The 26343-nt window shown below is 48.4% G+C and overlaps 1 protein-coding gene across 1 annotated transcript in view; it reads right to left on the bottom strand.

Annotated features, from left to right (window-relative positions):
- TBC1D10C (TBC1 domain family member 10C) overlaps window positions 1–26343 on the bottom strand; it is a 185753-nt gene that overhangs the window by 104218 nt on the left and 55192 nt on the right. The window contains exon 4 of the mRNA XM_078659202.1: window positions 3411–3518. Within this exon, the coding sequence (XP_078515328.1) occupies window positions 3411–3518 (108 nt within the window). The remainder of the gene's footprint in view (window positions 1–3410; window positions 3519–26343) is intronic.

The raw sequence follows: 26343 nt of genomic DNA, 5'->3' as shown, positions 1-26343 counted from the left end.
AATTTCTGGCTGCTTTAGAGCAATCTCGATTGAACCACTTGGGTCCCATAAATTCTGACTTCTTTGCTGGGACTGACAATAACTTTGTCACTTTAACCGACAAACTTTGGTAGGCTTCAAGAACCTTCCTCGGTTGTGGGCCTTCTTGTGTGCAAACCAAAATTTCATCTGCACAAAGGGATTTAATATCTTTGTACAACAGATCTGGGGTAATTTTAGACCATTTGAGACGACGTCTCCCATCAGATGTACTTACCCTACCGGAAATTAGACTTGTATCTACATTAGCTATCCAGGGACCGCTCAGGTGAACAGTGAGTGGATTGTGATCACTGAATTCACTATATTCAATGGCAAAGGAATCCACAAAGGATTGCATTGGCAAATTTATTAATACATAATCAATAAAAGTTCCTCTGCCATGCCCCTTAAAGGATGGGATCTCAAAACGCTTTGTAGGGTCCATCAGTCCCATGGTCAGTGATAGATCTAAGTTATTAAGTAGATCATTAAAAAGTTCCCCCTCTGTCGTATGTTCCAGATGCAAACCCTCTAAACGCGGGCAATGCAAATCCGAAATACTTTTCAAAAGAACATCCCCACAAAGGTGAACATTAAAATCTCCCATTATCATGAGATTATGGATACAATCCCTAATAGAGTTTCTAATAAAAACATTTAGTACTGATAACTGACTGATAACTGAGCATGAATTGACAGCATTGTAAAAATTGACCAAAACGAGCATACAGTTTTCTCCCGTTAAAATTAGACCGATAATGCCAGAGTTACTAGTTATGGCTCTGCGAGTTTTACACGAGAGTGCAACAGAGATGAACGTCACCATTCCCCCCTTTGATCTTCCCCTAGTTGTGGCTGTTGCAGGGACATAAAATGCTTTATAACCTTCCAGAAAATAGTTACATTTGACCGACCAGGTCTCCTGCAGACAAATAACCTGAAACTGCTTAATGTACCTAATCCAGTTACTGTCCTCAATCTTAGCACCCAGCCCGGAAATATTCCAAGAAATTACATTGTTCCCATTCAGTTTTACCCGTGTGCTTTCCTCTTGTCCCATTTCATTCAGAGTCTCTGTTACTTGTCCATCAGATTCCTCATGTCAATCGCACGCCTCCAGGCCTGAGAGTGAATCAAATCTATTCTGCGTTACAACATTGAACCCATTCATGCCAAAGTTATCAACATTGTACCGAAAAGCAGCTTCAGAGGCCGGAGGCTGAGTAGGAATAAATGGACCAATTTTCCCACGGTGAGAAGGGGTTTGAATAAGGTGGGTATAAAAGTAACCAAGGGGGCGTACACACACACTATTTGCAGTCTGAGTTAAAGAGGCTGCTCTCAATAAAACTGTAGCCACGTGTTGTGGATGTTTAAAGTTAACTACCACACAATCCCCACTAGATGTTTTTAGAGACGGGCCAATCCAGTTCACTCTTCGAGTTGACAAAATTTGATCAGAATATGCAATTGGAAAACCACATTTACTATTCAGCCATGATACCGTTTTATTTTTTAATGAGGCATGAGATTCCTCAAATGGCTGAACTGAATGAAAATCAATGGGCGGCACATTTGTTAAAACAGCCACATAAGGGGCGCAGTCAGATTGATATAGCGGCTTTTCTTTACTTTTCTAGTAACAGGGATGCCCTCAGGATTTAATGTAACCTGTTTTTCCTTTCCAGGGTTGCCCACAGGATTAAATATAACCTGTTTTTCCTTACCGATTGTGGATGTAGAGCTAAGTGGTACGGATTCCATTACAACAATTTTCTGGTTGTTCTCCTGCTGACCAGAAATTCTACCAGTACCATGGCCATCTCTACCATGGCCCTTCTCCACAGCCTTGGGTTTTACGGCTGAGGTGGATAACAGGTGCGTTGATATCAATGCACCTAGTCTATTTACTTCTAGGGCCACACTATCCAACTTAGCTGTCAGAGGTCTCATTAACTCTACAAACTTAGCCTCTAGTTTTTCTTCGAGTGTGCTAATCAGTAAGGCAAACTGCTCCAGATTAATATTTATACCAGCTACATTATTACCTTCATGCGAGTCTTGTTCACCAACATGGTTATTGGTACCTGTTTCACTATTTCTGCTCTTTTCTTCCCATGCTTCCCCCCACGTTTAGTCAGTGGTTTTCTACATGATCACACTGGTCTAGGGGAGGGGGAGGGGGAAGCCAAAGGCTGATCTGGTGCCTCAATAGATGTGTTGGAAGTATTATCTTGTGATTCTGCATGAACCTGCGCTTCAACCGCTATAACAGACCCATTGTTCAATTCTTGTACATCAACTATAACTAGGTCAGGAACTAATAGCGGTATATCATCGTTAGCCAGCCGATCACTTCCGCGACCTAGTGAGGCCCTGCGCTCGCTATTAATCTGTGTAACCTTTTTAACCAGGTAATTATCCATGGTACCTAACCCAGTTGTGGTCCTGTCTGACTTTGCTTTAGACATCATCAATGGAAAGGATAATGCAACACAGCCCGAAAGCACTTTAAGGTTTACACAATAAAATAAAATTAATATCTCACTTAGAGGTTCAAAATCCTGTAAGAAAAGCAAGGTCCGTGGCTCAGCCCGGCCTCCTCTGGCCTCTGAGGGCCTAAAAGGGCCCGCCCTTTGCCCGGGATTAGCTCGGCGTCGCCCGCGTGCGCCCCGCGACGCGGAGGAACGTCTGCGTTTTAATAGTGCCTCCGGGCGCGCTGTGGGCAGGAAGCAGGAAGTGCCCGCAAAGCTCCCTGGGAGCTGTAGTCTCCAGCCGCGAGATGGCGAGGAACAGCAGCGGCGAGACCCACAGCGTATGGCGCCCAGGAGCAGTTGTCCGGTTCAGCGGGCCGGCAGGTGAGTTCTCCGGCCACGGGTTAGCCTGGATGTCCCCCCCTGTGTTATATGATATAACATTACACAGCGGTTGCAGTACACTATTTTAGATATATTATGATGCATTGTGATACTTTGTGTTATATAACATAACGTAACCCAGTAGTTGCAGGATGTTGCAGTGTTTTACTTTCTATTATGACACACTGTGATACATTGTGTGATATGACATAACATAGCCCAGCGGTTGCAGGATGTTTACAGTGCTTTCTTTTCTATTGTGGTGCACTGTGATACGTTGTGTGATATATAACATAACGTAACCCAGCGGTTGGTGTCGGTTATCTTATGTTGTACTCTGTGCTACGATGTGTTATGAGGTGTTGTGATAAGCCCCTCTGGTAGTGCGGCATCACATGATTGTTGATGAAGACACCTTTTCAAACTATTGGAAAGCATGTGTGTCCAGAGTTGATTGACAGGAGTACAGAAGGAAGGGGCGGGTGATGTTATCATGGGGCGGAGTTGGCAGACTCATGCAGGGGTCCATACCTGGTACTTGCGGGGATTTCTGTCCATGGCCGCCTGGCCGCCGCAGAGCAGGGGCCAGCAGCGAGCTCTCCAGGACGAAGGGATTCCTTTTCGGCACAAAAGCTTCACCTGATCGAAGGAGAAAATATATCAATATAAGTCAGAGTAGAAGCATCGACTCAAAGAAACCCACAACAAAAACCTTTAACTTTCAACAACCATGCATCTTCTGACACAGGTGCTGGCAACTTCTGGAGGCAGACACACTTCCCACTGGAGAGTTTAGGAAGTCAGAGCAGACATCAACATTTTCAAGTGGAGTCTTCAAAGGGACAAGATGAACAAAGGTCCTTTCCTGTGTCTCAAGGCAATCTAGGCCCTTCCACAGAAGGGTTGGAAAGGGCACTCAATGAGTGATGTCCCCTCGACTGCAGAGGTTGACTTGGAACAAGATTGATCTAGAATCTCCCATTGTGCACAAGCGTCTCTTTACAAAGTGAAGTTTGGACCACGTGACACGCCCCAACACGCTGGGAGGCGTAAATGACCTGGCCACATTCTCACTGCTTTTCACCAAGGAGATTTCGTCTTCTTTTCTGGGGCAATATCTATGGGTCAGTAAAGTTCCAGCAAATGCTGGAATCCCTGTTGGGCCAGTTATTCCCATTACTGGCCCCACTGGAGATTCAGAAAAAAATGTGAATAGGACATGTGAGCTGGAACTAGGGGCCTGGTTGAGATCTTGGCCGATGGGTTACTCTGTCACAAGAGTTATGAATATCTGGTCGTCAGAAATTTAAATCCCATAATATGCTTGGGGATTTATATTTTGGTGAATGGGATCTCCATCACCGCTGTGACAGAGTAACCCGTCCACTGAGATCTAAATCAGGCCCTAGGTCCTAGTAACCAGTAATCAGGCCATCTACGTGCTGAGAGGCCAGTGCGGCTGAGTGTTCAGATCACTTCGAGAGGGGGTAGGTGGATTGCTACTACCCACAAGAAGGGTTCCCAATACTTTATTTTTAAACACTAGTGCACCCCACGCTCACTATGTGTACAACAAACAGAGGGGCTGTGCTTTAAATGCAGGGGGTTTAGTAGTTACATGACAAAGGCAATGCGGGGAAGCAAGGCACATATTACTGGGCAAACACCTCCATTATCACCTACCAATCTCCTGCCAGGTTACACCCGCTGCCCCCTCATCCTGGCCTTCTGTGAAAGGGAACAGTACGGCCTCATCCCATCCAGGAGGAACAAGAGGGTGACACGCGCAACTGTAGACTTTGACAGAGGACCGAATGATAAGACGCTTGACAGGCGGGCAGGAGACAGACGCCTGACAGGAGACCTTTTATGTGTGACACGAGACCAGGTGATAGGCACATACCAGGAAGCTAGGAGATGGACGTATGACAGGACACCAGGTGATAGATGCTTAACAGCTCAAAGGTAATAGATGAGTGACAGGACATGGGTGATAGATGTGTGACAGGACACAGGTGATAGATGTGTGACAGGACACGGTTGATAGATATGTGACAGGACACAGGTGATAGATGTGTGACAGGACACAGGTAATAGATGTGTGACAGGACACAGGTGATAAATGTGTGACAAAACACCAGGTGATAGATGCTTAACAGCTCAAAGGTAATAGATGTGTGACTGGACACACGTAATAGATGTGTGACAGGACACGGGTGATAGATGTGTGACAGGACACAGGTGATAGATATGTGTTAGAAGCGGCTGTCTCTAGTTGGCAGAGGTATACACTTCTGACAAATAGGGACACACCTTTTCTAGTCAGGGCAAGGAGATCACACACTTAGATAACCCCTGCTCACCCCCTTGGTAGCTTGGCAAAGCAGACAGGCTTATCTCAGAGGCAGTGCGTTAAGCATTTATGACCACATACAGTAATAAAGTGAATACACTACAAATGGACACGACACAGTAGTATTATAAAAATAAGTATTTTTATATAAGGTTTAGCACAAGACCAAATAACGACAAAAATATACCACAGTCTTAATAAATACTCTTGGAAGGAAAAATAATAGTTCAAGCACGGTTTCTTCTTAGCACAAAGTCTTTAGTATCAAAAGCAACTCTTCTTCTCTAAAACACAGTTCTTGGCAACAATGTAACCCACACGGGAGTCACACGACGTCGAGGCAAAATTAATCCAAAGGTTCGGCGTCGACCGCGAGGAGCGCTACGTCGAGCCCGGAGTCGCACAGACCCCAACAACACAGTACCTTGGAAAAAGTGAAGCACTCGATGATCAGCGGCGTCGAGATGTCCGGCGTCGCGTCTTCGGCGTCGATCGGGCCTCGGAGTCGGGGCGATCTGCAGCGGCGTCGACCGAAGTCAGGCGGGAGCAGCGCTCACGGGATGAAGCAGGATACGGCGTCGTCGATGTCGATGTTGCAAGAGTGAGCAGCGCTCACGGCGTCGAGAGGGCTCGAAGTCGATGCGATCAGCGGCGGTGCAGACACGGGGTCACTTGGAGCTGGAGCCGAACTCACTACTCACTGGCGTTGCGGCTGGCGTCGATCGGGCCCGGCGGCCGGCGTCGAGGAAGCGGGACACTGGAGCTGTTACTCACGATGTCGAGCTGGATTCGGCGGCGTCCGTCGGCGTCGAGATTGCTGGATTCTTTCAGAGGTGCTGGATTCACAAATCCCAGCAAATAGCACTTTAAGCAGATGAAGTCCTTTAGCCCTGTGACTTCAACAGGAGACTGGCACTCTTCCAGCCCTTGGAGATTTTCTCAGCAAAGAGTGAGAGTACACACAAAGTTCCTCTCTCCTGGTTCCTTGGCAAAAATAAAGAAGCAATGCAGGATTCCCCCAACAAACAGCACTCTGGCAGAAGGGGTAGGCAGTCCTTAGATCAGCAGGCTTCTTGTCCTTGGTTCAGGTTTCCTTGTCAGAAGTGATCTGATTTCTTGGTTCAGGGGTCCTTCTCTTATACCCCTTTTTGGCTTTGATCCCTTTGTCCATGCAGGGGAATTTCCCCCCATCCTGGGTTTGTTGTGGGTGTTGCCAGGCCAGAGCACCTGGCCTATTCACTGGGCAGGGCAGAGTCCTCAGCCGCTCAGCAGGAGCGGAGCCAGCATTGTTACTGGCAGGGGCAGGGCCATCAGCTGCCCGGCAGGAGGCGGGCCAGGAAAGTCCCAGGCAAGCACAGAGTCATCAGTCGCCTGGCAGGGGGGCGGAGCCAACATTGTATCAGGCAGGGCAGGCTATCAAGAGCTACTCTCCCCTACTCTCAATGCAAATGCCCCACTCATCCCACACTGACTCATTCAGACTCTCTGGAGCCACCCAGCTCCTGTCACACACACACCAGAACCAGCAGAGACCGGTAGACAGTTAGACAAGAAAATAGCTACTTTCTAAAAGTGCTATTTTCAAACACAGAGTCCAAAAACCATCCACACAAACGGATGCGTTATTAAACCCTGAGTTCAGGGATACCAAACTCGACATTGCACCATGCTCCCCGAGCCCGCTAGGATTATAGCATTAATAATCCTGGCAGCCCATTCTAACTGATGGAGAGCAGGCTACCTTACAATAGTGAAAAACGACTATGGATGTAATTCACTATTAGGACATGCCAACCTTGTCAGGCTTGTCCTACCTTATGCTTACAATGCACCCTGCCCGTGGGCCTACCATAGGGGTGACTAACATGAAGTTAAGGGAAGGTTTAGGGACTGGCAAGTAGGTGTACTTGCGCAGTCTTCGTGACAGTCAGACTGCACGTGGTCTGGCAATGGCAGACCTTCAGACATACTTTTACTAGGCCGCTCTTGTGGGTGGCACAACATGTGCTGCAAGCCCACTAGCAGCATTTGTCTTTACAAGCCCTGGCACTCCTGGTGCACTCGACTAGGGACTGATAGTAAACCAAATAAGCCAAACATGGAAGTAAAGCAATACAGCAATTTCACATAGGGAGCACTTGCACTGTGGCACTGATCAGCAGTGGCACAGTGCCCAAAGCATATACCAGCAAAAACATCGTAAACAGAAGAGGCAAACAGAAAAAATGGAGGAGAGACTCATGCCAATGATGCCAGGTCTAACACGTGTCCCCTCCAGCTGAAATGTGGGGAGAACTACCCTTACCCTAGGGAGTCCTCATCACTAAGGCGGAAAAATCTGGACAGACCATCAGCATTGGCGTGATCTGTGCCAGGGCGGTGCTCCACCGTGAAGTCCATCCCCTGTAGGGAAATGGACCACCTCAACAGCTTTGGATTCTCACCCCTCATCTGCATCAACCATCTGAGGGGCCTGTGGTCTGTCTGCACTCGGAAGTGAGTCCCAAACAGGTAGGGTCTCAGCTTTTTCAGTGCCCAGACCACAGCAAATGCTTCTCTTTCTATCGCACTCCACCTCTGTTCCCTGGGAAGTAACCTCCTGCTGATGAAGGCTACAGGTAAGTCTCGGCCCTCTTCATTCACCTGAGCTAGAACAGCCCCCACGCCATGCTCTGAAGCGTCCGTCTGAACAACAAATTCTTTAGAAAAGTCGGGTGCCTGGAGTATGGGTGCTGTGCACATTGCAGTTTTCAGGGTGTCAAAGGCCGTCTGACAGGCGTCAGTCCAGTTCACAAGTCGTGGCTGCTTCCTGGAAGTCAGCGAAGTCAAGGGGTGCACAATGTTACCATAATCCTTGACAAACCTCCTGTAGTAACCCGTGAGACCCAGGAAGGCTCTCACCTGAGTCTGGGTTTTGGGCGGTGCCCATGCCAGGATGGTATCAATCTTGGGTTGCAGGGGGGCCACCTTGCCGCTCCCTACTTGGTGCCCCAAGTACACCACTGAACCCTGCCCAATCTGGCACTTACTGGCTTTGATTGTGAGGCCTGCTCTGCGCAGGGCCAACAACACTTCCTGGAGGTGGCACAAGTGTTCTTCCCAGCTGGCGCTGAACACTGCGATGTCGTCCAGGTAGGCGGCACTGAAATCCTCCAGCCCAGCCAAGACCTGGTTGACCAACCTCTGGAAGGTGGCAGGGGCATTCTTCATCCCAAAGGGCATAACCCGGAACTGGTAGTGCCCATCTGGTGTGGAGAATGCTGACCTCTCTTTTGCCCCATCGGTCAAGGCGATCTGCCAGTACCCAGACGTTAGATCGAACGTACTAAGGTACTGGGCAGCCCCTAACCGATCGATGAGCTCATCAGCTCTGGGGATGGGGTGCGCGTCAGTCTTGGTGACTGAATTGAGTCCTCGGTAATCCACACAGAACCGAAGTTCCGGTGAAGCACCAGGCGCTGCAGCCTTTGGAACCAAGACCACGGGGCTGGCCCAAGGACTGCTAGAGGACTCAACCACCCCTAGGGCAAACATCTTGGAGACCTCCTCCTTGATGTATGCTCTGACCTTGTCAGTCACTCTGTAAGCCTTGTGCTTGACAGGAGTGCTGTCCCCGGTGTCTACATCATGGACACACCACTGAGTAACACCAGGAATCAAGGAAAACAGATCAGGGAATTGCCCCAACAAATGGCGACAATCCTGCTGCTGTTCAGGGGTCAGTGTGTCAGAGAGGACAACACCATCCACTGACCCATCTTGCTCTTTTGCATACAGGAGGTCAGGAAGAGGCTCACTCTCCTCCTCCATTCCAGCATCTGTAGCTAGGAGCATGCCCACTTCGGACCTTTCTAAGTGGGGCTTCAAACGGTTGACATGCAGGACCCGCAAGGGGTTCCTGGGAGACTTTAAATCCACCAGGTAGGTGACATCGCTCTTCTTCTCCACAACCTCGAATGGTCCAGTCCACCTGTCCTTGAGCGCACAAGGTTCCACAGGGGACATGACCCAAACTTTCTGTCCAGGCTGAAGCTCTACCAGAGTGGCCCTCTGGTCGTACCACCGCTTCATCTCCTCCTGGCTGGCCTCCAGATTTGCCTGAGCAAGATCCCTGAAGCGCCTAGTCTGGTTCCTAAAGGCCAGCATGTAACTGTATACATCCTGGGGAGGTTTCCTGGGAGATTGCTCCCAGCCTTCTTTGACCAGACTTAAAGGTCCTCTTACCGGGTGACCATACAAAAGCTCAAAGGGGCTGAACCCTAGAGATTTCTGTGGCACCTCACGGTAAGCAAACAACAGGCATGGTAAGAGGACGTCCCATTTACGCCTCATTGGTTCTTCAAGACCCATAATCATGCCTTTAAGGGTACGGTTGAATCTTTCAACCAACCCATTACCTTGAGGGTGGTACGGAGTGGTGAACTTATAAGTTACCCCACACTCCTTCCACAGAGACTTCATATAGTTGGAAATGAAGTTGGTGCCCCGGTCTGACACCACCTCTCTGGGGAACCCCATTCGGGAGAAAACACCCATCAGTGCCCGTCCCACCACGGGGGCAGTCACTGTTCTGAGAGGGATGGCTTCCGGGTACCGTGTGGCATGGTCCACCAAGACCAGGATGAACCTGTTGCCCAGGGCTGTCTTGGGGTCCAGTGGCCCAACAATGTCAATCCCCACCCGGTCAAAGGGGGTACTGACCACGGGAAAAGGTTGGAGGGGAGCCTTCTGCTTCCGCCCGCTTTTCCCACTTGCCTGGCAAGTCTGACAGGTCTTGCAATGGACATCTGTGTCCCTTCGCATCTGAGGCCAATAGAAATGGGTGACAAGCCTGTCATAGGTCTTGTCCTGCCCCAGATGTCCAGCTAAAGGAACGTCATGAGCCAAACCCAGTAGGAAGGCTCTGAAGCGCTGGGGTACCACCAGCACACGGGCTGACCCAGGCTCAGCAGCCTTAGGCTCGCTATACAGGAGGTCGTTCTCCCAGTACACAAAATGTGACCCTGACTGATCACCTGAGGTTTGGGCTGAGGCCTGCTGCCTCATACCCACAAGAGAAGGGCACACTTTCTGTTCTGCACAGAATTCCTCCCTGGAGGGACCACCATCCTGCTGCCAATGGGTCAGCTCGGGCAGGTCTCCCAGTTCGGCAACTTGTTCACCTGTGGGTTCCAGGGCATCCCCCTCGAGGTCTGCCTCCTCCTGGACCACGGGAACTACGGGGGACGGTTTCCCGCGCCCCCTGCCTCTTCTCTTCACAGCTGGGTCCTGGGCCATACTTTCAGGCTCCAGAACCCCATCAACACCCTTACTTGCTGTCATGGATCGAGTGGTTGCACACACCCACTCTGGCACACCCAACATTTTCAAATGTGTCTCCCTCTCCACCTTAGCCCAAGGGGAGTCTTCCAAATCATTGCCCAGGAGACAATCAACAGGCATGGCGGGCCTCACAGCAACCTGAAGAGTACCCGAAACTCCCCCCCATTCAAAGGAAACTTGAGCTACCTCACACTCTCTCTGGGAGTTGTCAGCAGCTATCACAGGGTAGAATGCGTGGGGAACAACCTGCTCTCTGGACACCAAGTGACACTTGACAGCTGTCACACTCGCTCCGGTGTCTCTGAGAGCTTCCACTCTATGGCCATTAATGGTCACCCACTGCCTATATTTCTTAGTGTTACTAGGCAGAGGGGGTGGAGGGACCAATTCCATGTCTCCTAGAGAGACCAGGGACATCTCCGCGGGACCCTCCCCACCATGGGCAACCATCTCCTCCCCTCCCAGAGCTACACTAGCCAACTGACGGGGTGGTGCACTGGGTAGTGCACCAGACTTCTTCAAGGGACACTGAGGGTCATAAAAACGGTATCCTACCTGCTTACAAACGAAGCAGGTCAGTGGGCCCCTATGACCAGGTTTACCTGGCGGGGCCTCTGATTTCTTCACAGGGGGAGGCTGGGAACCTTTCCCTTGGTTCCCTTGGGGATTACTTTGGGGCCCTTTCTGGGACTCCTTCTGTTTACCCTTGTCCCCCCCACTCTTCTGCTGGGGACCCTGCCCACCTTTGGCTGAGTCTCCCACTGGACCCTTGTGGACCCGGGTACTGACCCAGCGGTCCGCCTCTTCAGCAAGTTTTCTAGGGTTAGATATCTTGCTATCAATAAGGTGCTGGCGCAGCTCTGGAAAACAGTTATTAGACAAGTGCTCCCAAGCAAATAAATCATAAAGAGCATCATAACTTTCCACTTTGCTGCCCTTTACCCAACCATCCATGGCTCTGCAAAAATATGACACATACTCCACCCACGTGGTACCAGGCAACTTCTTACATTCTCTAAAGGCCTGTCTGTACTTTTCTGGGGTTAGGCCATACCTTAACATTAAAGCATCCTTCATATGAGCATAAGACGTCCTATTCTCAACAGGCATGTCTAACAGGGTATCTCTTCCCTCATTCACAAAGCGACCCCACAACCCCGCTCCCCAATCCTTCTCAGGGACCCGGTGGGCCAACAATGCTAACTCATATGCTTTAAACCACTGACCAATATCCTCATTCTTCTGAAAATCTTTGATCACATCTTTGGGAAAATAAAACCTACTTTCTGCAGGCACAGATGGGACGCTGCCACCAGAGGGATTCAATTCTAACTTTTTAGCTTGGAGCTCCAACTCCCTCAACTTGGTATCACGCTCAAAAGCTAACTTCTCTCTTTCAAACTCTAATCTTTTGATCTCCAAATCAGCTTCTCTCCTGCCTCTTGCATTCTCTATCTCCAACTGCCCATTTATCTTAAGTTTTGCCATTTCCATGTTGTAAGCTCGCTCCTTCGCCCTTTCTTCTCTTTCTTCAGGGGAAAGACCTTTGGAGGAAACACTGCTGCCGGGAGGGGATACAGGCCCAGTCACGGGCACTTCCTCCTCCCCTTCCTCTGTCGGTACCACCACCGGGGCAGAGGGATTCCTGGCCTCTAACCAGGCTTCCAATGCTTTGCGAAATTCTGGTTTGTTTTTGCAGCCTGTGGTAGGAACTTTAAATTGCTTGCAAAGGGATTTCAGCTCCCTTAAGGAATAATCACTTATCTTACTCCTATCAAATTCCTCCTCAACAACAACAAGGGGAGTGACTCCGGCGTCACTCATGGTCAAAACTGGCAGTGTTCAAAAAATCAAGCTTCAGGAAAAGCGGAGAACAAAAATAGAATATCCAACCAAAACAGATTGTGGCTGCGCTATGGTCTGCTTTCACTATGTAGCGCACACTAATCACTGCACATGGGTCATAAATGCAAAGTTCAAAATCCCACCGCTGACCCACCAATGTTAGAAGCGGCTGTCTCTAGTTGGCAGAGGTATACACTTCTGACAAATAGGGACACACCTTTTCTAGTCAGGGCAAGGAGATCACACACTTAGATAACCCCTGCTCACCCCCTTGGTAGCTTGGCAAAGCAGACAGGCTTATCTCAGAGGCAGTGCGTTAAGCATTTATGACCACATACAGTAATAAAGTGAATACACTACAAATGGACACGACACAGTAGTATTATAAAAATAAGTATTTTTATATAAGGTTTAGCACAAGACCAAATAACGACAAAAATATACCACAGTCTTAATAAATACTCTTGGAAGGAAAAATAATAGTTCAAGCACGGTTTCTTCTTAGCACAAAGTCTTTAGTATCAAAAGCAACTCTTCTTCTCTAAAACACAGTTCTTGGCAACAATGTAACCCACACGGGAGTCACACGACGTCGAGGCAAAATTAATCCAAAGGTTCGGCGTCGACCGCGAGGAGCGCTACGTCGAGCCCGGAGTCGCACAGACCCCAACAACACAGTACCTTGGAAAAAGTGAAGCACTCGATGATCAGCGGCGTCGAGATGTCCGGCGTCGCGTCTTCGGCGTCGATCGGGCCTCGGAGTCGGGGCGATCTGCAGCGGCGTCGACCGAAGTCAGGCGGGAGCAGCGCTCACGGGATGAAGCAGGATACGGCGTCGTCGATGTCGATGTTGCAAGAGTGAGCAGCGCTCACGGCGTCGAGAGGGCTCGAAGTCGATGCGATCAGCGGCGGTGCAGACACGGGGTCACTTGGAGCTGGAGCCGAACTCACTACTCACTGGCGTTGCGGCTGGCGTCGATCGGGCCCGGCGGCCGGCGTCGAGGAAGCGGGACACTGGAGCTGTTACTCACGATGTCGAGCTGGATTCGGCGGCGTCCGTCGGCGTCGAGATTGCTGGATTCTTTCAGAGGTGCTGGATTCACAAATCCCAGCAAATAGCACTTTAAGCAGATGAAGTCCTTTAGCCCTGTGACTTCAACAGGAGACTGGCACTCTTCCAGCCCTTGGAGATTTTCTCAGCAAAGAGTGAGAGTACACACAAAGTTCCTCTCTCCTGGTTCCTTGGCAAAAATAAAGAAGCAATGCAGGATTCCCCCAACAAACAGCACTCTGGCAGAAGGGGTAGGCAGTCCTTAGATCAGCAGGCTTCTTGTCCTTGGTTCAGGTTTCCTTGTCAGAAGTGATCTGATTTCTTGGTTCAGGGGTCCTTCTCTTATACCCCTTTTTGGCTTTGATCCCTTTGTCCATGCAGGGGAATTTCCCCCCATCCTGGGTTTGTTGTGGGTGTTGCCAGGCCAGAGCACCTGGCCTATTCACTGGGCAGGGCAGAGTCCTCAGCCGCTCAGCAGGAGCGGAGCCAGCATTGTTACTGGCAGGGGCAGGGCCATCAGCTGCCCGGCAGGAGGCGGGCCAGGAAAGTCCCAGGCAAGCACAGAGTCATCAGTCGCCTGGCAGGGGGGCGGAGCCAACATTGTATCAGGCAGGGCAGGCTATCAAGAGCTACTCTCCCCTACTCTCAATGCAAATGCCCCACTCATCCCACACTGACTCATTCAGACTCTCTGGAGCCACCCAGCTCCTGTCACACACACACCAGAACCAGCAGAGACCGGTAGACAGTTAGACAAGAAAATAGCTACTTTCTAAAAGTGCTATTTTCAAACACAGAGTCCAAAAACCATCCACACAAACGGATGCGTTATTAAACCCTGAGTTCAGGGATACCAAACTCGACATTGCACCATGCTCCCCGAGCCCGCTAGGATTATAGCATTAATAATCCTGGCAGCCCATTCTAACTGATGGAGAGCAGGCTACCTTACAATAGTGAAAAACGACTATGGATGTAATTCACTATTAGGACATGCCAACCTTGTCAGGCTTGTCCTACCTTATGCTTACAATGCACCCTGCCCGTGGGCCTACCATAGGGGTGACTAACATGAAGTTAAGGGAAGGTTTAGGGACTGGCAAGTAGGTGTACTTGCGCAGTCTTCGTGACAGTCAGACTGCACGTGGTCTGGCAATGGCAGACCTTCAGACATACTTTTACTAGGCCGCTCTTGTGGGTGGCACAACATGTGCTGCAAGCCCACTAGCAGCATTTGTCTTTACAAGCCCTGGCACTCCTGGTGCACTCGACTAGGGACTGATAGTAAACCAAATAAGCCAAACATGGAAGTAAAGCAATACAGCAATTTCACATAGGGAGCACTTGCACTGTGGCACTGATCAGCAGTGGCACAGTGCCCAAAGCATATACCAGCAAAAACATCGTAAACAGAAGAGGCAAACAGAAAAAATGGAGGAGAGACTCATGCCAATGATGCCAGGTCTAACAATATGTAACATGACATCAGGTTATTAATGTGTGACAGGACACTCGTAATAGATGTGTGACAGGACACAGGTGATAGATGTGTGACAGAACACGGGTGATAGATGTGTGACAGGACACAGGTGATAGATGTGTGACAGGACACAGGTGATAGATGTGTGACAGAACACGGGTGATAGATGTATGGCAGCACACAGGTGATAGATGTGTGACAGTACACGTGTGATAGATGTGTGACAGGACACAGGTGATAGATGTGTGACAGGAAACAGGTGATAGATGTGTGACAGGACACAGGTGATAGATGTGTGACAGGACACAGGTAATAGATGTGTGACAGGACACAGGTGATAGATGTGTGACAGGACACAGGTGATAGATGTGTGACAGGACACCAGGTGATAGATGCTTAACAGCTCAAAGGTAATAGATGTGTGACGGGACACAGGTGATAGGTGTGTGACAGGGCACATGTGATAGATGTGTGTCATGACATCAGGTGATAGATGTGTGTCATGACATCAGGTGATAGAAGTGTGACAGGACACAGGTGATAGATGTGTGACATGACATCAGGTGATTAATGTGTGACAGGACACAGGTAGTAGATGTGTGACATGACACAGGTGATAGATGTGTGACAGGACACAGGTGATAGATGCTTAACAGCTCAAAGGTAATAGATGTGTGATAGGATACAGGTGATAGATGTGTGACAGGACACAGGTGATAGATGTGTGACATGACATCAGGTGATTAATGTGTGACAGGACACAGGTGATAGATGTGTGACATGACATCAGGTGATTTATGTGTGACAGGACACAGGAAATAGATGTGTGAAAGGACACAGGTGATAGATGTGTGACAGGACACAGGTGATAGATGTGTGACAGGACATCAGGTGATTAATGTGTGACAGGGCACAGGTAATAGATGTGTGACATGACACAGGTGATAGATGTGTGACAGGACACAGGTGATAGATGTGTGACATGACAACAGGTGATTAATGTGTGACAGGACACAGGTAATAAATGTGTTACAGGACACAGGTGATAGATGTGTGACAGGACACAGGTGATAGATGTGTGACCGGACACAAGCGATAGATGTGTGACAGGACACAGGTGAGTGATGTGTGACAGGACACATGTGATAGATGTGTGACAGGACACAGGTGATAGATATGTGACATGGCATCAGGTGATTAATGTGAGACAGGACATAGGTAATAGATGTGTGACAGGACACAGGTGATAGATGTGTGACAAGACACAGGTGATAGATGGGTGTCATGACATCAGGTGATAGGTGTGTGACAGGACACAGGTGATAGATGTGTGACATGACATCAGGTGATTAATGTGTGACGGGAAACAGGTAGTAGATGTGTGACAGGACACAGGTGATAGATGTGTGACAGGACACAGGTGATAGATGCTTAAAAGCTCAAAGGTAATAGTTGCGTGATAGGACACAGGTGATAGATGTGTGATAGGACACAGGTGATAGATGTGTGACATGACATCAGGTGATTAATGTGTGACAGGACACAGATGATAGATGTGTGACATGACATCAGGTGATTAATGTGTGACAGGACACAGGTAATAGATGTGTGAAAGGACACAGGTGATAGATGTGTGACAGGACACAGGTGATAGATGTGTGACAGGACATCAGGTGATTAATGTGTGACAGGACACAGGTAATAGATGTGTGACAGGACACAGGTGATAGATGTGTGACAGGACACAGGTGATAGATGTGTGACATGACATCAGGTGATTAATGTGTGGCAGGACACAGGTAATAGATGTGTTACAGGACACAGGTGATAGATGTGTGTCAGGACACAGGTGATAGATGTGTGACAGGACGCAGGTGATAGATGTGTGACATGACATCAGGTGATCGATGTGTTACAGGACACAGGTGATAGATGTGCGACAGGACACGGGTGATAGACTCTTGACAAGAATCAGGTAATAGAACACATGACAGGACATCAGGTGATTGACGTGTGACAGGACGCATTGTGGTATACATTTGGCCAGATGCAAGGTGATACATGTTTGGCAGCAGACCAGGTGATTGACGTGTGACAGGAAACCAAATGACAGAGGGTGACAGGACATAGGTGGTAGACACTTGACTGGTCAAAGGTGATAGACGAGTGACACAACACCAGTTGATTGACGTATGAGTGAATGCTAGGTGATAGATGCATCAGAGGTCATCAATGTGTCACATGACATCAGGTGATAACACATGACAAAAGTCTATGTGACAGACATGTGCCAGGAGACCAGGTGACAGGCGGTGACTGAAGACGAGGTGATAGAAGTGTGACAAGGGGACAGGTGATAGACATTCAGCAGGAGACCAGATGAAAGGTGCTTGAAAGGACATCAGGTGATAAATGCGATAGAAGGCCTGGTGATTTATGTGTGAGAGAAAACCAGGTGATATACACTTGACCAGAGGCAAGGTGAGGGATGTTTAGCAGGACAGGTGATTGGCACGTGTTAGGAGAACAAGAGATAGATGATGACAGGAGAACCGATGATAGACGTGTGACAAGGGACCAGATGATTAGACACTTGACCAGAGGCCAAGTGATAGACATTTGACAAGAGACCAAGTGATAGATAGTGACAGGAGACCAAGTGATAGATATTGAGGACATATAAATATAGAGTCAACGGTGTTGGTCATGGCAATCTTTAAGGGCAAATTTTAGGAGCTCTGTGTTTTTAACTAATCAAGACCTGGAGGGACAGGACAGGAAGTAAATGCCTTATGTGCCTCCTGGTACATTTCTGGTGTGGATAGTGATTTTATAGGCTTATACCTCCCTTGATGGGCCCGATTCACAAAGGTAAACCTACACCCCATTTCTAAGTTTAGACCCAAAGTCTAAGCTTAGACCTAAAGTCTAACTTTACTAGTAGTAAAGTTAGACTTTTCTCTACGTTTAGACCAAAAATAAAACTTTACTAGTAGTAAGTTTAGACCAAAAGCCTAAATTAGACTAAAAGTTAACAAACTAACTTGCAAAGTTAGACTTTAGATCTAAAGTCTAAGTTTACCTTTGTGAATCGGGCCTATAGACTATAGGAAGAATTACAATTGCTCATGAGAGTGTGCAAAGTATCTAAGCCAGCTCCAATAATGGCATGATGAGCACATTTCAAAACTGAAAGGCAGGGAGACTGATGCGATTAAAAAAAGCTGCATTACAGCGTTGTCAGCCAGGATTGGCCTAGACTTTAACACTCCACAGAAGGTCTCAGAAGTGACGTATCTCCTAAGTTGCACCTTCAGCAAGCACTGGCTTTTAATATCTTCACTTCGTATTTTTGGACTTGCACTTTTGTCTTTAATATTATTGGTATGTTCTCAGAAATTCAAGCCTGCAAACTGCTATTGAGATAAGAAACCAAAACCAAAGGTGTTTCACATGACACGTGGCTGTTTATCAGGTATGACAGCCTCCTCCACCTTGACAGACAACAGAGGTGCAGGCAGAGACCCATAATGAGCATGGCAGACTTCTCAGGTTTGCCACGTCTTGAGGTCTGGAGAGGAGGGGATCCCCAACAGCCACCAGGAAGTAACAAGCATGCTGAACCATTTACAAGAACAGAAATTACTTGCAAAGTTCCAGTACAATTTGGGCAGGTTTGCAACAATTGGTCCTAACAAACTTCCCCTATTTCCACACCAGCACAAGATATAAAGGTGAAAGGCGTGTTTTCTCTTATGGTAGCTGGCAGTGAAAGAAACAGTAATGGGTTTAGATCCTGACATTCTGCACCCCAAATCCAGGTTATGGAAACATAGAGGGCTCAGTTGTTGAAAAATAAAAATGTAAATTGTTAATCTTGGATCTACTTTTTTTTGTGGATTCACAGAAATCTTCAGGGGTTCTCCTTGGAAGCTGTAAGAGTCACAGCTTTCCAAGAATACTCACAACATCTGTTAATTTAAACATCAGGAAATGCAGTAGATTGACAATCATGCATATGTAAATGCTTAGCAAAAGTGTATGTTTGTGCAACATAGAACGTGCTCTGATATGTTATGCAGATTTGTAGAGCGCGCTATCACCTGGGAGGAGATGAGTAGGCACACCGAGGGCCTAGTGGGACTACTCAAAAAGCCAAGTCTGCAGCTTCTTTCAGAACTCAAAACATGAGGCGGAAGCTCTTATGTGCAGAGAGTTGTTCCATGCTTTAGATGTGATGCAGGAGATGGCCCAACCCCCGGGTCTGGTCTTCCGCATGCATGGGATTTGTGCAAGTAGCAGTCTGGACCAGTGGAGGTTTCCGGAAGGTTTGTGAAAGCAGATGCGATTGTTGAGATATGCTGGGCCAGTCTTATAAGGCGCCTTGAAAGTGTGGGTGAGGAGTTTGAATTGTGCTCATTTGTGAATAGGGAACCAATGGATCTCCTACAGGTGTGGTTTGATGTGTGTGGCATGAGTTTGATTCTCAGTCAGCCCCTTCCACCGAGTGGATGGCATACTTCTCTATCTCGGTTCTCTGTTCCTTATTCAATGGCTTCCTCCGTACACTTGTGGATCACTGCTGCTTTATGCTGATTCTGATGGATGAGTTGTGTCCTTCCCTGCTGAGTTGAGGGGTCTTTTCTCCTTTTTCTTGCAACACTCCATGGGAGAGCATGTTTTTTTTGCATTTGCCCCCATCTGCTTGTTCCTCCTTAAATCCTCAATCTGACCTCTGTCTTTCTAATTTCACCTCCACTCATCTATTGTACCTTAAACACACTGCATGCTTTTTTAGTATTTCTTCACTTTTTTAACATAACATTTTTCTCTGAAGGCCCCTCTCCATTTCTAACTTGCCCCCACTCCTCACTCCCGGCGCCCAACGCTAGTCCCATTGATCCCAATTGCTGCTCCGCCCTTTCTGGTCCCCCTCTCCATCTTTGCTTTATTTCTTCAGAGGGCGTGACAGCTGTAAAGTGCTACAACGTCACTCAGTTCTCTTATTGCCACTCCTATATTTTATATTTAAAAATGTTAACTTACAATTCTAAAATGGTCATTGGCAGCATTGGAACTGTAAATTAAAAAGCCAAAGTGGTGAGCTCAACTAGGAATAGTATTTGAAAAGGAATTCAAAGATGGCCACTGTGTGTGCTCTTGCATTATGGTGCGCTGCTGACCTTTTTGAAATTGTAATTTAACATTCCAACATAGCTGACGGAATTTTAGATCAGTGAATTAAAAATTACAAATGAAGTGCTATGGAGCACAAAAGCCAATGCAAAAATAGCTTTAGGAAAGTCAACCGTTCAGTCCAGACCTTCAAAAGTGTGGACCAGTGGCTTTGGCACTGTTTTTTGGTACAACCAAGTACTTTATTTGTACATTTTCATCATAGGGTACAAGGAAAATCAACTATCTTCCTGATGTTTCATATTGTATGGGTGCAACTTGTCCAATTGTACAGGTGCATTGTTTATAAATGTTTTCATTTTACCATATGTCCTCTGTGTAGGAACCAAGGGGTGGAAAACAACTGGTTAAATGTCTGTAAGTGTCCACACACCATACCTGATCCTTCCTGTATGTCCTCCTATTGTCCCATATACACTCATGTTTAGGTGGGCGTCCGCATGCCTCATATATGTGTTTTTCTAATATACTGAATATATCTATAACATGTTTCCATTTACAAATACTACAGGGACTAGGATTTCCCCAGTGTTTGAGTTATATCTCACATAGCATTTACAAGACTCAGTTTTCTCAGGGCTTTTTTCACATGTGTTCATGTTCAACAAGGTTCAAAAGGGCCATTTTTGGCGTTCGATACAGTGAGCATCTCATATTTTTTTTTTTTTTTATATTTAGAGTTTTATATATTGAAAACTAGATCCGAGACATCGAGTACAAGAGCTCCAGCTTCGTTACAGGGCCCGATTCACAAAAATAATATGAGACAGGGAGGAGCCAAGCTTGCGAGCGTAATGGTCGCCTTGTAGCTCGGCTCCGTCAGCCCTCTGGCCTGACTCGCATATCCTGTTGTATATCCTGCCCAGAGACGACACAATTTCGAAGAAATAGCAACGCAACGTTTCGCTCTAACTCACCGTTTGGCCTGGAGACTCCGGCGTGCTGCGGTTCCGAAGTTGTGCCCCCCGAAGGGACCTGGGCCTTCGTGGTGTTGAGACCGGGACCTCGCCTATCGGATCCGGCCTGGCGCTGTGGTGACCGTCGGCCCCGGCCGAGAGACTGCGCCACTGGTGAGAGCCGTTGTGGGAACATCCCGGTGACCCTGATCCGGGCCCGCCTTGACGGCCGTGAGGCTGGTGCGGACCGCGGTGCTCCGTGGACTGATCGTGTGAAGGGGTCCCCCCGCCGCTGCTCCGTCCATCGACCCTGGACCCTCGTCCTCGGACTCTGTTCGAGTGGAGCACCAGCGATATTGCAGACGGCCCCTCGCCTTGGGCGAATCTCCTTTTTTCACCGAGGCTGCCATTGCTGGGACCCCCCGGAAATCTGTAAAGGCCCGCATTTGTGAACTGTTTCGAGCATCGCGGAGGGTGGTGAGGAGGCTGAATTCACAAAATGGCTACCGACGACCTGTGCTGTGGGTCTCCTCGTGATGACGGGCTTGGGTTGCTGGACGGCACGGGGGCCTGGACGTGTGTGCGTGAGCCTACGATTGGAGACGTTCTTGATGCCTTACGATCCTTACGCGCGGCCCTGGCCCCCGGTGCTCCGGGAGACTCGAGTCGTTCTACCGCCATCTTGGGTGACCGCTCCTTCATGGTCCCCTCTTGTCTCAGTGATGCCACCGCCTCGCCTCCCCCGGTCGCTACGAGAGTTACTGTCGCTATCCATCGACGGATTTGCTGGCCGGTGGATTTGGAACCTCCTGCTCTTCGATGTTTGGAGTTTGGGGACTTGGATGTCGTGCGGGGATCCGATCCTCCCCGGGTGCCTGAGAACAATGGTGGACCGCTGCCTGTTTTTGCCTTGATGAGGTCGTGTTTCTATTTTGCAGGGAAACCCCCGCTTTTCCTGACGGCAAGACTGAACTCCTGTCTATTATTGCCCTTGTTGTTATTGCTGAGACATTTGAACTGCCTATTTGAACTTTTGCCCACTTGCTTATTGATTGCCCTCCCTGGCCTACGTTTTGCTCGTATTCTCTTTCAATTGTGTGCTTGCCTCACATCGTGTTGCTTCTTTCACACTGTCCTGTGGTGGGTGGTAACTGTGGTTAGAAAAGGGATGGGGTGAGATGCACGGCTCCCGGTGGTTTATTGACGTACAGATCTGTGGCGAAGTTGCTCATATTTCTAGTGCTGTGGGAGACCCCCCTGTACGTTTTTTGGCGCTCGAGATTGTGTCGTTCTGGTTCACATATAATATGTTCGTATGGTTGGGTGGAGGGCGGTGGCCGACCGTATTTGTTTTTGCTCTTTTGCTCCTCCCTCCCATTTATTTCTTTTGTCTTGATGTCCTTTTTCTGTCTTTATATTCTTCTTTTCTCTTGTCTCTACTACATTTCGGGTTCTGGTTTAGGGCGACAGGCGCGCTGTTTGGAGGGTAGGCCATAGCCTTCTGCAGGGGTGCTGGGTGGGATGGGTGGGTTGGGTCTTATTTGATGTTTTATTTTCCTCAGTTCTATGGCCCTTTTGTATCTCTTTATTGGAGTGCCGCGTCTGTCCTTGCCTTCCGTGGTATGTTTGGGGTGGGGTCTGTAATGTCGCTGTTCTTCTTTTTGTAGTTCTGCTGCTTTCCATTGCGACTCCCATGCCCTCCTCGTTGTTGATATTATCGCTCTTTTATGTGTTCTTTGCTACGGGACGCTTGTTTAGGCGCGGCATTCTTTTCTTTCAGTCTGTGTTTTCCTTTCCCTCTCTTCCTTCCTCTTTCCCCCCCCCCTCCCTCCCTTTTTCCTTTTCTCCCAAGGTTAGTATGACGGGTTAGTCTGGGTGTTGTCGCTATTCCGGCCCCCTTTGTTCTGTTTCCGAAGTGCTACTGGGTGGTGGGGATACAAAGTCGTTCTTACTTATATACTGACTTGTGTTCACGGCCCTGTTTTTTTATTCTGATATATACAGTGCTGACATTCCTGCATGGCTGCCCTTTAGCCCTTCTGTTACCAATAGTTTGATTTGGGAATCCGGATTCTTTTATATTGTCGCCCTGCCTGTCATGCTCCTTCTTGCCCTATTATAAAAAATAACCTTCATTGCTCCTGTTTGCTGGCCGTTTGGATCCTCTCTCCTCCCCCCCCTTTTTAGGTTTCCCTGGAGCACGGAGCTTTTAGCTCCGCCTCCAGAGAAATCTCTAGTCTTCAGTAAGGGACTCTTGGAATACGCCCTCTGTTCCATTGGCTAGCTCCATAAATGGAGGCTAGCCATTGGAACAGAGATCTGTCCGTCAAGGCCGGACCAGATTCGGGGGCGTTCCCGAGATTTTTTCCCTGGGCGTTCCCTCTCTGTAGTCATCGGGCGGTGGGCGGAGTTTCGTTTTTTTTTTTTGGGTGTTTGTGTCCGTCATTATGCCGACCACGGCCGCCGGAAGAAGTCCAGGTGAGTGCGTTCCTTTCCCGCCCCCCCCTCCCGCTGTCCGTTCCTTGCCCGCCACCCCCCCTCCCCCCGCTGTCCATGCGCCGTTCCCCCCCCCTATCCATGCGCCGTTCCCGCCCCCCTCCCGCTGTCCGTACCCGCCCCCCCTCCCCGTGTGCCCGTAGGTGCTTGTTGTCAGAAGTGTCCGGGGCCTTCCACAATGGCGTGCAACGGCTTCTCGGACCTGAAGGCCGAGGTCACCTGCTGCATCTGCCTGGACTTCTTCCGGGACCCGGTGTCCGTGGACTGCGGGCACAACTTCTGCCGCTCCTGCGTGGAGGTCTGCGAGCAGGGCCCCGGCGGCTGCCTGCCCTGCCCCCGCTGCCAGCGGGCCTCCTACAAGAGGGACCTGCGGCCCAACTGGGAGCTGGGCAACATCGTGAAGATGGTGAAGCGGCGCTGTGTGTCCGAGGAGGTCCGCTGCGAGCAGCACGGGCAGCCGCTGCAGCTCTTCTGCGAGGAGGACCGGGCGCTGGTCTGCGCCGGGTGCGTGCGGTGCCGGGAGCACCGGTCCCACTGCGTGCGCCCTGTGTGCGAGGCGGCCAGGGTCTACAAGGTAACGAGGGTGGCAGTGTCATGCCAGGGGGGTCCAGTGCAGGCGCGAGAGGGCCGAGGCAGGCCGGGCTCCCCAGAGGAATGCCCTACCGCATTGTTTGTGTAGATTTATCTTGTAAAGAGGTCATGGGAATATGGAATGATCCGTGCATTTAAATAAACCACTGGCCTACGTGCCACAATGACGTGCATGATTGCTCTGCACTAGATGAGGAGTAAAACGTCTAAATATTCTTATTCCTGGTCGCAATCCGCACCGTGGAAGCTTGTTACAGATTAGAACCGCCGACCATCTAAAGAGGGAAAAATGTCCAAGCGTCTACCGGTAGCGCAAAACGAAAATAATCCCATTCTGATATGGCGGCGGCGTCTTCTAGGACATCCGGGTGCGGCCATCTTGGAACTGGACTAATGTTAATGCACACTCAAACACTGGAACTGGCAGAACAAGATTAAAATCGAGGTTAGCGGACATATTGGGTAGGAGTAATTTAATTTCCATCAAAACGAAAATTGTTTATTCTGTCTGCGGTGAAGCAAAGAACATGGCTAAAAGAGAGGAGCAAGTTCGCCATCTTGAAAGAGTTGAGGCATTACTAGTTAAATGGCTTTTATTTTATTATACGGCAATTGCGTTTAAGACTATCTATAAACACGTTTAACATGCATAAGGGTGTGCTAAAAAATTTAGGAACTACATGAAAAAAGAGAATGAACGTTCTAAGGCCAATATTTAAAATCTATTGTAAACTAATCTGTTGTAAAGTATCGTTCGTTTTTAGGAATATTCTATACACCATAACTTAGTGTTCCTGCTTTTCCACCATTGTTTATCTCGGTATACCTTAAAATATTCGCATTTTTCATACCAAGATGGCCACCGGGTTAGCCAAACTGTAATCTAAAAGGGACCAGATTTTTGAAGACTGATCATACAGTTGCCTGACAGAGAGTAATCTTAGACAAGGTAACTCGAAGTTGCCTTTCACCTTCCCTTATGTTCCAGAATAAACAATGTATCGATGTAAATTGTGAACTGTGGTTATTGAGACTTTTTTCTTCGTGTCCTCCGTCACAGGCAACCTGTCTACTTGACCGGCTCCAGACATGGCGGCCGCTGCGGTGTTGAGAAAGCTGAATCGGACGCGGTGGAAGGCAGGGTTTTTTCAGGTGTCCCGCGCGGTCTCTCTCGGCGTAAGTCTGTTTCTGTCTTTTTTCCACTTTTGTAGGGAAGAAGCGAGAGTGTCTGTTCTTAGAATTGTGAGATGGCCTTAAAGGGTCATGTTATCATTTTCAATGTCACGGTCTGTTTCTTGGGAGATCGCAGGCAGGGCTTGGATATGGAATTCAGCGACATGGTTACAAACGATGGCTCAGACAGTTTTCTCAAGGCACCATAGCGCACCATAACATTATTTAAATACATTCTTTCGTTTAGTTTTGCGTGTTTGTCAACGAAAACATTATTATCGATCTACTTTGCTAAGAGACTGAGAAGCAATATGCAAGCTTGACAGTATTTGAAATATGGATGTGTGTTCTCGCTACCCCAGAGTACTTATTTGCTGCTGATAATTGTTAGTATTAAAAATATTGCACTGGTGTTGAGAAATGCTGGTGCTCTCCCTATCAAATTAAAGAAGCGCAAATACTCAGTACCTGCCTATTTAAAGCACTGTAATGCAGCGTAACTGGCACTTGCGCACAGGAGACACGGCGAGCTGAGTTGTTACAATTTTGCATCTATCAAAAAAGGGCCACTGTTCCTCAGGGAAGACAGAGGGAGTTGTTTTAGAGAGATAAGAGGGAAAGTCAAAGTGACTTTTACTTGGTGCCCTCACACATTCTGTGGGATGTCCTGCTTCATCATAAGGCTGTGCTCCTTGTAGGGCCGGTGCTGCAATGCCCTATGGGTCCCCCGAAGGGTCACTTTGGCAGAGATCTTTTTAATTTAACTCCTATAATGATGAGTACAAGGTAGTGCTCGTGAAGTGATAGGTGAGTTAAAAGTGGCTAGAGGGTATCTGTAATGAGCAGGTTTAATGAAAGAGATCCCTCTGCCACAGTTAAGAACAAGCATTTACAATGCAACGGTTTCGCCTTTGGAAAAGTTAGAGCTATTGGCAATGTAAAGGACAATGCCATTTATTTATCTGTTTTCAAAACCAACACATAAATACAAATTTTGTCATTTACAATGCCAATAGCTCAAACTTTTCCAAAGGCGAAACCGTTGCATTGTAAATGCTTGT

The sequence above is a fragment of the Lissotriton helveticus genome, chromosome 1_1 (genome assembly GCF_964261635.1).
Source record: "Lissotriton helveticus chromosome 1_1, aLisHel1.1, whole genome shotgun sequence".
Lineage (NCBI taxonomy): Eukaryota > Metazoa > Chordata > Amphibia > Caudata > Salamandridae > Lissotriton > Lissotriton helveticus.
Note: the sequence above shows the minus strand (reverse complement) of the source record. Positions and strands in the feature narration are given on the sequence as shown.